The 13,560-nt window shown below is 34.3% G+C and overlaps 1 protein-coding gene across 3 annotated transcripts; it reads right to left on the bottom strand.

The window, feature by feature from the left end:
* Nucleotides 1-8,831: 8,831 nt before the first annotated feature.
* Nucleotides 8,832-12,999, bottom strand: LOC112508480 (SHUGOSHIN 1-like). Of its 3 annotated transcripts, none has more exons than XM_025113106.1 (10): nucleotides 12,857-12,999; nucleotides 11,768-11,922; nucleotides 11,609-11,646; nucleotides 10,240-10,348; nucleotides 10,124-10,147; nucleotides 9,957-10,025; nucleotides 9,829-9,870; nucleotides 9,596-9,695; nucleotides 9,461-9,515; nucleotides 8,832-9,382 (listed from the first exon to the last, which is right to left on the bottom strand). In XM_025113106.1, exons 1-10 carry the CDS (start codon nucleotides 12,903-12,905, stop codon nucleotides 9,088-9,090), a joined length of 936 nt encoding a protein of 311 aa, XP_024968874.1. In that variant the 5' UTR covers nucleotides 12,906-12,999; the 3' UTR covers nucleotides 8,832-9,087. The 3 variants fall into 3 exon arrangements, with proteins under 3 accessions (XP_024968874.1, XP_024968875.1, XP_024968876.1); XM_025113107.1 differs by having other exon boundaries at nucleotides 11,768-11,919; nucleotides 12,857-12,979; XM_025113108.1 differs by having other exon boundaries at nucleotides 11,768-11,904; nucleotides 12,857-12,979.
* Between the last annotated feature and the right edge of the window lie 561 nt (nucleotides 13,000-13,560).

The raw sequence follows: 13,560 nt of genomic DNA, 5'->3' as shown, positions 1-13,560 counted from the left end.
TAACAGTGAAGTATTCTATTAAAACGATAGTAGACGTCTTAACCTTTTGTAGCATCAGTGGTACACAACACAGAAGTCATGTGCGATCATTGATATGGTAAGGGAACCTAGTTCTAAGGGTGTGACAAAAACAGAAGAATCAAAACCCGAGTTTATATTTATGATATTATGCTTCAAACGTATTTGTAATCCACTTGTAATTATTATGAAAAAAAACCCCAACTTGTTGTTCAACGTTATTATGGAATATTTGGTTCCTTTCTTTTCATATGGTTGAGGAATCATTTATTGTTTTATACACTTTTGATGGTATTCAAAAGAATATAAAGATACAAGTCCAAGATTTTGTTCGATCCAATGGAAATTTATGACCATTTATTCCAAACACCTTTTTCTTTAGCATGAACTAAAATAGTGTTTTGCCTTCTTTATTTGTTCCTTTTCATATGCACGTTTGATCGAGGTTGGATATGTTTGTATAAAAGACAATAAATAGTCTCTTTTCGGTGCTTTTTGTATTGTCTGATCATGAAAACATTCATCACACATCAAATCTTGAAACAGAAAGAAGAAAGAATAGCCTGAAATGTCAAATAAAATGGCTTCTTTATCATGGTCATAGGAACTTTAGCCGTGTGCTTTAAACTAGAAATAGATATAGTTTTAATACAAATCTGTGATGGATGTGAGATAGAGAGTTTAAGGAGTGTCTGTAATCAAGGAGATATTTTAAGTCTAAAATGCGGTTGTTTTGATGCAAAACTACCGTAATCAAGAATTGATGATATAATCAGAAAGGTGACGTTCTGTGTTTATTTCATTACATACAAAGACGGATGGATATAAATAGGTATAAGGGTGATATGAGATATGGTATCATAATTAATCTTTATCACAACTGTATAGATTTGAACATAATGTGAAGAGATTCAAACATAGGGGCAAAATAGAAGAACCATAATGTGAAATAAACAATTGATTAGCCTTACCCACATATAGTATGTTGTTCCCACGATACTTTTTTGAGATGGTTAATTTGCTTAGATCAAGAGTGCATGATCGGTGGCGCCAGTATCAAAATACCAAAAGAGATCAATAATAGCATATGGAGAGGCATAGTTGGCTAACCGGTCAAAGCAAGGAGGAAGTTGTCGACCCCAATAAGCATTGTGATTGTTGCGATTGAAACAATCAATAGTCGGGTGTCCCATCTTGCAATAAATCTGACATTGAATATTATGAAAAGATATTCCAGATGAGGTATCAGGGGAGTCTCCAAGGTTAGGTGACGAGCGATGATTGTTGCAGGGGGATTGTGGTTGTATGCAGCGTTGGCCGAAGGAGCAGTAAGAGAGTAGAGCGTTGGTGAGGTTAAGATGGCAAGTTGGGCTACCTAGCTTTTTTAATACGTTCTTCCTCTTGAAATAGAAGGCGAACTTGTTCATCAATGTGAACATCCTCCGTTTTCATCATAAATTCAGTCACAAATGGTAATGGGCCATAAGAACTGTCAAGGCCATTGAGAATGTGACTTACCAAATCTTCATTGGCAATAGAATGAAGATTTCTAGACAGTGAATCAACAAGGTTACATTTATGTTTGATGTATTCTTGAATAGATAACGAAGCCTTCATCAACGTATGAAGTTGATTTTTAAGGCAAGCCCGAGTTTGAGCTTGGAAGTTGAGGTCAAGAGTGAGCCATGCCTCGTGTCTAGAAAAGGGATGAGGAATAAGGGTTAGATTGCTCTCTGTTAGAGTAGATCAAAGCCAAAAAAAGTACAAATCAATCGCGACAAAGCCAAGTGGTGAAGGCCGAATTAGCTCCGAGGTGTCATGACATTGGCGTCTTGGGGTTTAAATTCACTGGAAGGATTACATTGCGGCACTCCTTCTTCCAAGTTGAAAGGTTGGAGAGAGGCTAGCAAGGGCGGATCTAAAGGTTTGTTTCGGGATAAAGTTTCAAAAAAAATGTTTATTATGTTATAAAATTTAATTTCTCATAAATATATGTGTTTTGACATCTGACACCATAAATATTTTTACCAATTTTATTGTTGAGTTTTTATATAATTTTTTTACATTAATTGTGAATTGGTAGGGTTAGAGTTTGTTAGGTAATGTATAATTACTAATCGGGAAATTGACCAAAATAGTCATTTCACTTATTCTAACCATTTCTCATCGAAGTTTCCAAAATATCATCAATTTCGCAAGTGGGGAGCCACCTTCCCAAAAACAAAATGGGTCAAACATGAGGAGCCAAACGATCCACTTGCGAAGCCGAACAAGCCAATTGCGGAATGACCTTTTTTTATTTTATCAATTATTTCTAGTAAGAAAACGTACATTTCACTAGTTACGGCTTTACCACTTGCGGAGTTGATGATATTTTGGAAACTTTGATGAAACATGGCTAGAAAATAAATTTTCATGAGTAAAATTATTATTTTTGGTCAATTTCCTTGTTAATTATTAGTCGTTAGGATTTGTTAGTTGACGCCGAATTGTTAACTTTTTGTTGTTAATTGTTAGAGTTATGATTTATCAGTTGATGTCTGATCGTTAATTTGAATGATCTTCTTTGGATCCATTCGAAAGAAGTTTTTTTAAACCACAAGGGTGGTGCCTGATTGGTTTGAACTTGGGCTCCAAAGGTCAAAAGGGCATAAAGTCTCAGGTTCAAATCCAAGTAGGAATAAAAATCCCTCCGTGACCACGCAGGTTCAAATGCGGTGACTCTGGGCTACTCGCAAAACAAGTGCACGTCCTAGGATTAGCCGGCTCGCATAGCGGGTTGGATATCCAGGTTAATAAAAAAATAATTTTCTTATAGAGTATCATTCTAATCAAATAGATAAATAAAACGAAAATATTTAAGTACAGGACATTGTCAAGAACATGAGCACATGACCATTACTTATATTCCGATTCCCATCATCAAAATTTCTAGATCTGCCACTGGAGTCTAGAACTGTGTCACGGTCAAGTTTGATATTGACGTGGTATTTGAAAGTTGATCGGAGAAGTCGAACTAGTGGCTGTGAGAAGCTGGTTGGCAATGTTAGGGTTTGACATATCGATTATGGATGAAGAATAAGCTGCAACTTTGATACCATATAATCACAAAGGTAACTGTTTGTGTATTTCATTACATATAAAGACAGGTGTAAGTAGGTATAAGGGTGATATGAGATATTGTAACATAATCTCTATCGTAAACAAAAAAATAACAACAATCTTACAGATTTGATCATAATCCTAAAGATTTGAATGACCAAATATACAGGGATAATATTCTCTCAATATTAGATACATAATATTTACTAGATAATAGGTGGTAATATTCTGTTGTATAATGGTATATGATTACATATGGTTTAGAATCATATAAAACACATCCACTATATCTTATTAAAAGGTGGAGTCTCAAAGCAGATATGTAGACTATATCCTAATCATACTTATTTTCATTACATCGATTCTATCAACTTTCTTTTCTCACGAATTGATTTGAAGCACCCTTCTATAAAAACTGTTTAAATAAATGCTTAACATCGAACTATCTTTACTTCAAGAGGCTGATACGACCTGTTTATAAGCTCCATATGAAACTCTTTCATACATACATATAAAATGGATGCAATGCATTGCTCCACCATTGTATGCATACAGTGTAACGTATAATGTTTAAAAACTATAACGCAAGAAGGTAGTGAAATGACCAAAGCTGCTATATAAGTTTAATGAATTAACAGATTAAAATTTAACAGTTTCAATAAAAAGAATGTAACCCTTAACTTCATTTCATAAAATTTTATGATCAAATTAAGAAACAAAATTGTTGTCTTTTTAATTTCTTGCCGTAACGAATATAAATCATCCACATCGTCATTTGCACATAGAGAAAATACCATCCTTATGTTTTGCTTCCAAACGCTTGTATAATTTATTACAAACATTCGTATTATGTAATATCATAGTTCTTGAAATTTATTGTGAATAACAACATGATATTCTTTTCAAAGGGTTATTCGTCCGCTACTGTCCAAATTATTATTAGAGTCATCAAATATGAAGAGTGTATATGAATTTACTGTGTATAATATATATATATATATATATATATTGTAAGGGTGTCCGGGCCAAAGCCCGACTAATCCCCGGCAAATTTGGAGGCTACATGGCTCCACTTAAATGTCGCCAACACTCCCCTCCCAGGGCTCGAACTCGGGTTCATGACTATGTCATGCTCAAGCCTTTACCACTAAGCTGGAAGGTCTTTGACTATAATAATATATTACACTCAAAATAAATAAAAAATTCTTTATGCACTTACAAGATAGAAAGATCAATTTTATGAGATGACTAATTTATTCATGTGTAACAACTATATTATATAGGGAAGTGTTAAAACAAGAATACCTTAATTTTACGAGAACGTAAGAACACCTTTTACTATAAACAATTACATGTGATACTATTAATTATTCCATCACATATGATACATATGTGATACCAAATCAGTGATGTAGGCGATTTTTGATGCGATCTTGGTTGCGGGCCAAGTCGCTCTTACACCACTAAGCCCCCTCACAAGTATTATCACATGTGATAAGAGTGTTGTTGATATGATACATACTATAATCCATCAAGACCATCACATGTAATGCTAAATCATAGACGCAGACAACCTTTGGCGCGGTCTAAGTCGTACAACACGTCGTTCGCACATCACATGTCCCTTCACGCGTATTATCACATGTGATAAGGGTGTTCTCGCGTTCTCGTAAAATTGAGGTGTTCCCGTATGAACCTCCACCTATATATATATATATATATATATATATATATATATATATATATCTTATAAAATATATAAGATACAACATTATTAGGCACTAAAATGCAAAGGGTGGGTGTTGGTCCACAAAGAACTTTAACTTAATAATTTGATACCCCAATTCTTTTGTATCATGAAAATGACATAATCATATATTATTTACCTCAAACACACCAAACATGGAGACAACAATATCAACCCCAGATATCTTTTACCATCACTTTTCTAACCATTTGCCAAAAAACATGCTAATTTTTCAACCACACTCCTTATCCCAAAACACTTGCTCATCATAACCTATCACCACATTTTTTTACCTTTTATAATCAATCATACCCAATTAAAATCGATAACACTAACACTCTTGAATCTAAATTTTACACTTAAATATCGCTACTAAGCTAATGGTTACGATGCTACACATTTAGATTATGCTTGCAAATCTTTATTGGTTTGATTCACTTATTTTTAATGGTCAAAATTATCGATCATATTGCAAGAGGAATGATACTGAGTTTTTAAAAATAAAACGTAAGATTACATGTTATCTATAACTTGAACAGATGTATTACTTGATTCTTGAACATTATAATAATAACTTTAAAAATACGAAATAAAAACGTTAAGTGTTAATTATTGTATGGTTTTATGCATACGAGGAGCCAAAAGATGATGTTGACAAGAAGCATTCGAAATGATTTTGTCTTATTTTTCTGAACAACAAAATTATGGTACTTTTAATTAATTAGTGTGATTATTGTTTTCTTTCGTGCATCAACGCGGTTTTTGGTGTTTCACAGGATGGATTTGATGGCGACCCTCCTCTTGAGGGGTTGAAGATCTTGGCTTTCCCATGTGACATCGTTTTTAATTATTCAATCATTCTTATTTTCTTTTCTTTTTTTGATTTCGACCCATCTTTATATTGTTCTCTACAGATTATGTTTAATAAACTAACTATCTGAAAAGTTAGTTGTTAACTGATAAGTTTACTGGTAACAGAAAAATTAGTTGGTGAGCTGATAAATTAGTTAAGAAAAGATAAAACTGACTAAAAAAAAGACATGTAAATCAAGACCGAATTGAAAAAGAGAATACGTGTTTGGTATTGGTTTATAGAGAGATGAAAAATGTAACAACGTGGAACATGGTTTTTTTTTAAAGTCGTTTTAAAAGGATATGACCACACGAATTTCCATCATTTTTGCAGGAAGTACAGTCACTTAAAACGTAAAAAGCTTACATGTTTATGAAGAGAGTCTTTGCAATCGAGTCTGGATAAAGGGAAAATGTGGAAGGAAGACCATTAACAATCGTTTTTCGTATTTTCTTCTAGATACATATTGTACGTATTTATAAGTTCATAATAATATAAATTATATTTTCTTGGTATAGTTTTAATAAATTCATGAATATAAATTTTTTTGTTAATTGTTTCGTCTATTACTGATGGATGTTTTGTTGTTAATATAGTTGTTGGCCATTCAAAAAAAAAATTAATTGCTTATAAAAATAACTTATTGACTTATTTCGGTGTATCATCGGTAATAAGCACTTTTGAGTGTTTGGATAAGCAACTTATACCGGTGTCAAACCGTTAATAAGAAATTTTTAAAGAAGTTAAAGCTTTTTGATTTATAATAAGTTGATAAGTGTTTTTATAGAAAAGCATAAGTTGTTTCAAAAAGTGATACTAATGTGACTAGGAAATAGCATGAATTTGCTAATAAGAGAATAAAGATAGGTCGGAAAAAACAGATGCATTTTGAGAAAGAAAATAGTGGAGGAAAGCGCAGAGAGCATGTTATCCAGCAAGGTTGAGAAGGACGTTACATAAAAAAAGCACATCTGCATGCATATATAAGTCTGGGATGGATCAGCATAATATATAGATACAGATGTATTCGCACATCTGCAAATAAGTACCACATAATATGCATAACCCCAATCCACTTGGCACTTTTTTGCAAACCATCCATGCAATCAATTATTAGAATTTTATAATATATATATATATATATATATATATATATTATAGTTGTCTATCTGCACCAATGCAGTGAGATGTAAAAAGTTCATTAAAATTATTCAATTTTGAGATATCAAATTCCTTAAAGATGTAACAAAGCCTACTATATTTGTATCTAATTTAGATTCAAATATACATCCATCCAAAATGTTGGTGTTAGTAAGTTCTACAATTATTTATAAACTATTAATCACAACCCGAATGATTGGAGCGGTGGAGCAAGATACAAGCATTTGCCAAGGACTGGAGAGGTGGAGCAAGATCTCGACCCGAATCACAACCTATCTCGAATATATTGAATCAAAGAAACCCTTAAAAGCTACATGGGTTTGTTAATGTATACAAATACTGTAAATGTAGATCCGGAGCTCCGAAATGCCAACCTTTAAAATAAGCAGCTAGCTCAAACCCTAGTAGTAAAATGGAAAGCCAAAGGAAGACCTTTATACAAGTATAAATGTGTGGAAGTTGTAAGGGTGTCGGTGCGGCCAGAGGAGAGACGGTGAGGAACGGCGGAGGCGAGGAAGAATGTAGCTGAGGCAATGGAGGTGATTGGGAAAAATCAATCGTGAATTATGAAAATCTGAGGTTTACATTTGAAATTTGAAATGGTAAGATAAAATCTTGAAAACATGAAGGGTCAAAATTTGATAGGAGTAGATGGTTTAAATTTTCAATGTCTACTAAGAACCAAATCTAAATATGGGAAAGATAAAACTTAAAAGTATGAGTTGTAAAAAGTAAAGCATTGTTATGCATAAATGACTTGTAATTAAGACTTTTAATATTTTATGCATAAAGAAACAATACCTTATGTATTTAAGATTGTTTTTAAGATTTTTATCAAATCTGCTTTATAAGATAGTATAGATATATGGACTTGAGATCACGTGAGACCAATGGTTTTTTGTAAGACCCGTAAGACCAATTCTTAACCCTTGGATTAGATATACAATCTGAAAATCTAAACATTCATAAATGCCACGAGACTTCTCAATAATCACAAAATTGCCACCGTGCAATTTAAACCATTAGATCATTAACTTATAAAGTTGATCAATGAACATAAATTGGTCTTACGGGTCTCACGAAAAACCATTGGTCTCACGTGAACCCAACCCTAGATATATGTGTGTGTATATATATATATATATATATATATGTATGTATATATATATATATGTATGTATGTATATATATATATGTATGTATGTATGCATACATAACATATTACATGTATTCATTAAAAATATAGTTTCAAAATCAAAACATCAACTTAAACAAGTACCACACAAACAAAATAGGAAAAGTGAGTTTGTAACTTGAATTGTGTCGATTGCAAAGTAGAGGACAAGAGGAACACGGATTGGCGACGCTAATGATCTAGAACACATCACTCGGTCACGTAGATTGACGATTCATAACCTTATTTGGTCTAAACTAAAATACTAAATAACTACGGCCTGTAGAATAAGCCCAAAAACCTAAAAAAACCAACACTGAATAAGCCCAACAATTATAAACCCAAGTTTAACTAAGCCCAAAAACCTAAAAATCCTAAAATGCAAATCGCAGATTTTTTTTCACCTCTACCACCTAGAAATTGCGATCGCATAAAGACAGTTAGCGCCTATTTTTGCGGCACCACGATTTGACCACTGCGATTCCTCTTACTACCATGAACCGCGATACCACCGCTATAGCAACACTACAGCAGCGTGATTATCAGCATAGCTTAGTTATGGGTAGACTATATCAACCATCTACTTAAACGGTCACAGCTCCATGGGATTAGTCGAGGAAGCTGACCAAGACACCTCAGTCACCATAAACACCCACCAAATCTAGATCTAAAACTATGCAAGCAGTGTTGGATGATGATGGTAATTTCCAAGATGTCATCTTTAGTGGACATAATCTACTTCATTGGTTGGAACCTTGTATAAAACTAAACAGATATATGTGAATGCTCAACATACAACTTACAAACAAATATACCCACTTCAATTGAATACAAACCTACTTCTCTATCATATGTCCAATACATCCTACACCCAAGATGGAATTTAAACCAAATTGTTGCAGGTCAACAGTGAGTGTGTGTGTGTGTGTACAGATAACAATTGGAGGGGAAGTTTCCGAGCAGCTTTCACACCCATTTCAAAACCAAATTCAACTCTTCAGAATTCCTAACAAGAAGAAGTTGGAAAAACACTCACTCAGTTCTCCGCAGTTTCACTTTAACATTCATTTCTTTGTAAGACTGAACCTTCTTAGCAGCTTCACGTGATGGTCTTGAAATAGACGATCTTCTACGTTCTAGACTTACAGAATCACCTTCTACATCTTCTTTCTTGACTGAAACCTTCACCAAATGTGAATCATCCTCTTGCATAGTATCATCAAGTAACGGACATGGTGGAAGATCCACATTATCTGTATGGAACAAGTCTTTTGTCGATTTTGGTTCATCATGCTTAAACCTAGCAGATTGCCTTCTAGCTCGGATCCTGTACGAGAAAATAAAAAGATTCAGATGTATTTGGTCTTATCCTAATAAGGAAAAGGAACTTCATTGAAATGCATACCTTCCATTGTCACCCACACCCTTATCCTGATCCTTCCTAACAGAAGGGCCTAAACCTAGAATCAAGAATCAAGAAAATTAATTTAATATTGAATATAAATCAAGAATAAAATCAAACCACACAAACTAGACTAACTTTTGGATTTCTGCCTTCCGCCAGCATTACATTGTTTGTCTTTATCTCGTTCTGCTACTATACAGACTCCTGGTTCCTCATGCTCAGATACATTCATTCTCTACCAGTGAATAATAAATGTTTACCCAATTTTAGTAACAAAAAACTACGAGTCTTTAATTAAGTTGCATAAAATCATATAGGAACCAAGTTATCTAGCACAATGAAAATGACAATGTGATTCAAATGCTAACCTTAGGATCATTCGTTTGACATGTTTTGGTTTTCCATTTTCCCTGAGGTAACAGGCATCGTGAATGTAAAAATGAAATAAAGCAAAATACAGCATGTCTGCTAACTACATGAAGTGCTACAAACTAACCTCTAACTCCATTTTTTTTGCTATAAGCAAACCGTTTTTGCATCCAAGCTGATGTTGCAGGTCTTTCAGCTAAAACACAGAAAAAAAAAATAGAGAAGGTCATCAATATAATCATGTATATTGGTAAAGAAAACTAAAAATTGCCACACGACGACTGCATAACTTACCCTATCCTTGCCAGAATTTAGTTCCTGCAAGATTAAAGAAATATGTCACCAGGTATTCACAACTTTCTGACAAGAAAATTATAGCAATATGAACGTATTATGTAAAGCAAACAAACCGCTAGCATCTGACTATTTGACTGGGCAAGCTGCAAATTCTGCTGTTGCATCTTCTGCAAAGTAATCCTCAGTTTGTGTAACTCAGCTCCACTGAGTTCAATAATTCTACTGGAACTATATTAAGGAAAACCATATATTCATTGTCTGAGTGGAGAGGGTTATTTGCTATGCTGTTACAACGATCAAAATTCGAAATCACGGTCACTACTGTGATTTGAAATAGCGATTATAGCGATGGTAAAGCGGCCCAAAAATAGTGGTTTATATAATTATTAGAATTATATATATATATATATATATATGTATGTTTATATACGTGGAGGTTCAAACGAGAACACTTCCACTTTACGAGAACGCGAGAACACCTTTATCACATGTGATAATATGCATGAGGGACCCTGTAATGTGCGGATGACGTGTTCTACGACTTAGGCCGCGCCAAAGGTTGTCTGCGTCTATGATTTAGCATCACATATGATGGTCTTGATAGATTATAGTATCATATCAACATCCTTATCACATGTGATAATACTTGTGAGGGGGCTTAATGGTGTAAGGACGACTTGGCCCACAACCAAGATCGCATCGAAAATCGCCCGCGTCTCTGATTTAGTATTACATGTGCATCATATGAGATGGAATAATAGTATCACATGTGATTGTCTATGGTAAAAGGGTATTCTTGCGTTCTCGTAAAATGAAGGTGTTCTCGTTTGAACCCTTCCCTGTCTGTCTCCCTCTCTCTATATATATGTATGTCTATATATATATGTGTGTGTGTGTGTGCGCGCACAAATACCTTAACGTATTATATGTATTCATTAAAAGTATAGTTTCAAGATCAAAACATTAACTTACACAAGTTTGTTTCACAACAAAATAGGAAAAGTTTGTAATTCCAATTGTATTGATTGTAGAGCAATGGACAAGAGGAACACCAGTTGGCGAGGTTTATGATCTGGAACATGTCGTTTGGTCACTTAGATCAACGATTCATAACCTAATTTGCTGTAAACTAAATTACGAAATAACTACAGCCTGAAAAATTAAACCCAAAAACCTAAAAATCCCAACGTTGAATAAGCCCAACAATTATAATCCCAAGTTTAACTAAGCCCAAAAACCTAAAGATCCTCGGATGCAAATCACGGTATTTTCACCGCTATACCACCCAGAAATTGCGGTCGAATAGCGGTAGTTAGCGCCGATTTTTGCAGCACCGTGATTTTAGGCCGCAATTTGACCACCGCTAATCCTCTTACCACCGCAAACCGCGATACCACCGCTATAGAGGCACGATTAACAGCATAGGTTATTTGGGAACTCCCATAACTATATGAACTGTAAAAATCACTATTATAAGGATACTTTTTATCTGCTACGAGCTTCATGAGTGCTGCATTTTCCTGGATTAGATTAAACATAGACCATGTAAATACCAGTTAAACATGAGAGAAGCCACAAAACCATGGTTATGTTCATCTCTAAGTTTCAGGAATCGCTATAAAAAATTACAAAAATTAGTACCTTTTGGAGCTGCTCTATATACTCTTTCACGGTTGCGGAATTTGGCCGGGGCTTGTTATCTTGGCTCAAAGTACTAGGTTTCCGCGGCATGTTACTAATGTCCGCAAGCTTTTTCCTCCCAGAATTTCCAGTAGATTCTGTTGCCATTTTTTCTACTTTAGGCATATCCAGTTTCGCAAATTTTAGAATTACATGAACATATGTCAAACCTTCTAATCTGTAGCTATTTTAACATTTAGGAGAAGATTCAATGTGGAGATGGATGCTATGACCTATAATTTGATCTGGTCTCAGTGTTAAATTTCAAAATGAGCCCTTCTACTTGTTTGCTCATACCCGTGCACAAGCTTGGGGTTCTCGTGAAACCAACCGTTTTGCTCTTTTGGGGTAGAGGTCAAGTCTGCTTACATATCACTCATACCCTACTTTCTTTCAAGTGGGATATACTGGGTGCTTTTTGTTTGATTAAATTTCAAAATGATAAAAACAATATAATGAGACCTGGACCTCTGCATCTTTTGGGCAAAGACTTGTATGCAAAATCTGAGCTTTTGTCATCTAACTACAAATACTATAGATCTTTTCTCTACTTACGACTTAACAACTGCAGTACTTTCAGACTAACAAACGATTCCTAGAGACAGAACAAGATCCAAATTTTAACCGCAATTTTGGGATTCCATGATCTACCGAGTGACCAGTATAGCTGCGGGTACTTTAACTATTGAGTCACTAACAAATGTGAAAACTCAAGAACAATTTTCGTAAATTTTATACCCTTGATCTTGTGATAATATATTGAAACTTTGAAAAAGAGTGAATGCGACATGTTTAAAAAAATATGAATAACTCGTATGGATTTAGAATATAAAACCCTAATTCGCACTGGGAATTAGTTACTAGTCCTTGAATTGCACTATCCCAGTCAAGAATAAAAACCTAGAACCCGGATGGGAACATTAGGTTTGAGATCGTAATTCGACAAAACCAAGTGCTTGATCTTGCAAGTACATAAGATCTTTTTCTTTACAAATCAAATATACTGAATCAGATTGATGAAGAAAATGGAGGCAAAATGCTAACGCATACCTTGAAAGACGACGTCGCTGTTGGAATCAAGGAGGAATACACCTTCCATAACCCTAATCTATAGCATCAAACTTCAGGGCTCAGGAGGATTCAGTGCCCTCTCTCTCTCTCTCTCTCTCTCTCTCTCTCACACACACACACACAGAGTGTTATATGGAGTGAAAGTGAGCGGGAGACTGGAAATAGTGATAAATGGTGAACCCAAAGTCCCAAACGGCATAACGAAGCAAAATCCGAACCTAATTTTGAATCTGAAACCCGAACCTAATTTTGAATCTTACATTGATGGGCCTAATAAACTTAAGAACAAGGCCCAATTATAAAGACCCAATGGGTTTATTTAGAGATGGCTAAAATGGCTAATCACATGTCAACACCACTACACCATTGGTTTGTTTATGGTAATCATGATATCATAGTTATTTAAGAAATTAGTATACCTATTTTATTCACTTAAATCCTTACTAAAAAGTACTCGTTTAATGTAGCGAGATATATCTCAATTTTACTAGATGTTTTGGATTGTTTATAAAAACAACTTATTAACTTATTTTGATGTGACACCGGTAATAAGTACTTTTGAGTGTTTGGATAAACCACTTATACCGGTGTCAAACCGGTAATAAGAAGTTTTTAAAGAAGTTAAATCTTTCTAACGTATAATAAGTTGATAAGAACTTCTGTATAAAAGCATAATTTGTGTC

This window comes from Cynara cardunculus (assembly GCF_001531365.2).
Source record: "Cynara cardunculus var. scolymus isolate 2C chromosome LG 3, CcrdV1, whole genome shotgun sequence".
NCBI lineage: Eukaryota > Viridiplantae > Streptophyta > Magnoliopsida > Asterales > Asteraceae > Cynara > Cynara cardunculus.
This window is presented reverse-complemented; position numbering and strand designations above follow the sequence as displayed.

Bases quoted from the DNA above. Each gene is read 5' to 3' on its own strand.
- LOC112508480 (XM_025113106.1), bottom strand. From the start codon at position 12,905: ATGGAAGGTGTATTCCTCCTTGATTCCAACAGCGACGTCGTCTTTCAA. The intron at 9,516-9,595 runs GTTAGTCTAGTT...TCTTGATTCTAG, and splicing joins CGGAAGGCAGAAATCCAAAA to GTTTAGGCCCTTCTGTTAGG. The intron at 9,383-9,460 runs GTATGCATTTCA...TTTCTCGTACAG, and splicing joins GGTGTGGGTGACAATGGAAG to GATCCGAGCTAGAAGGCAAT.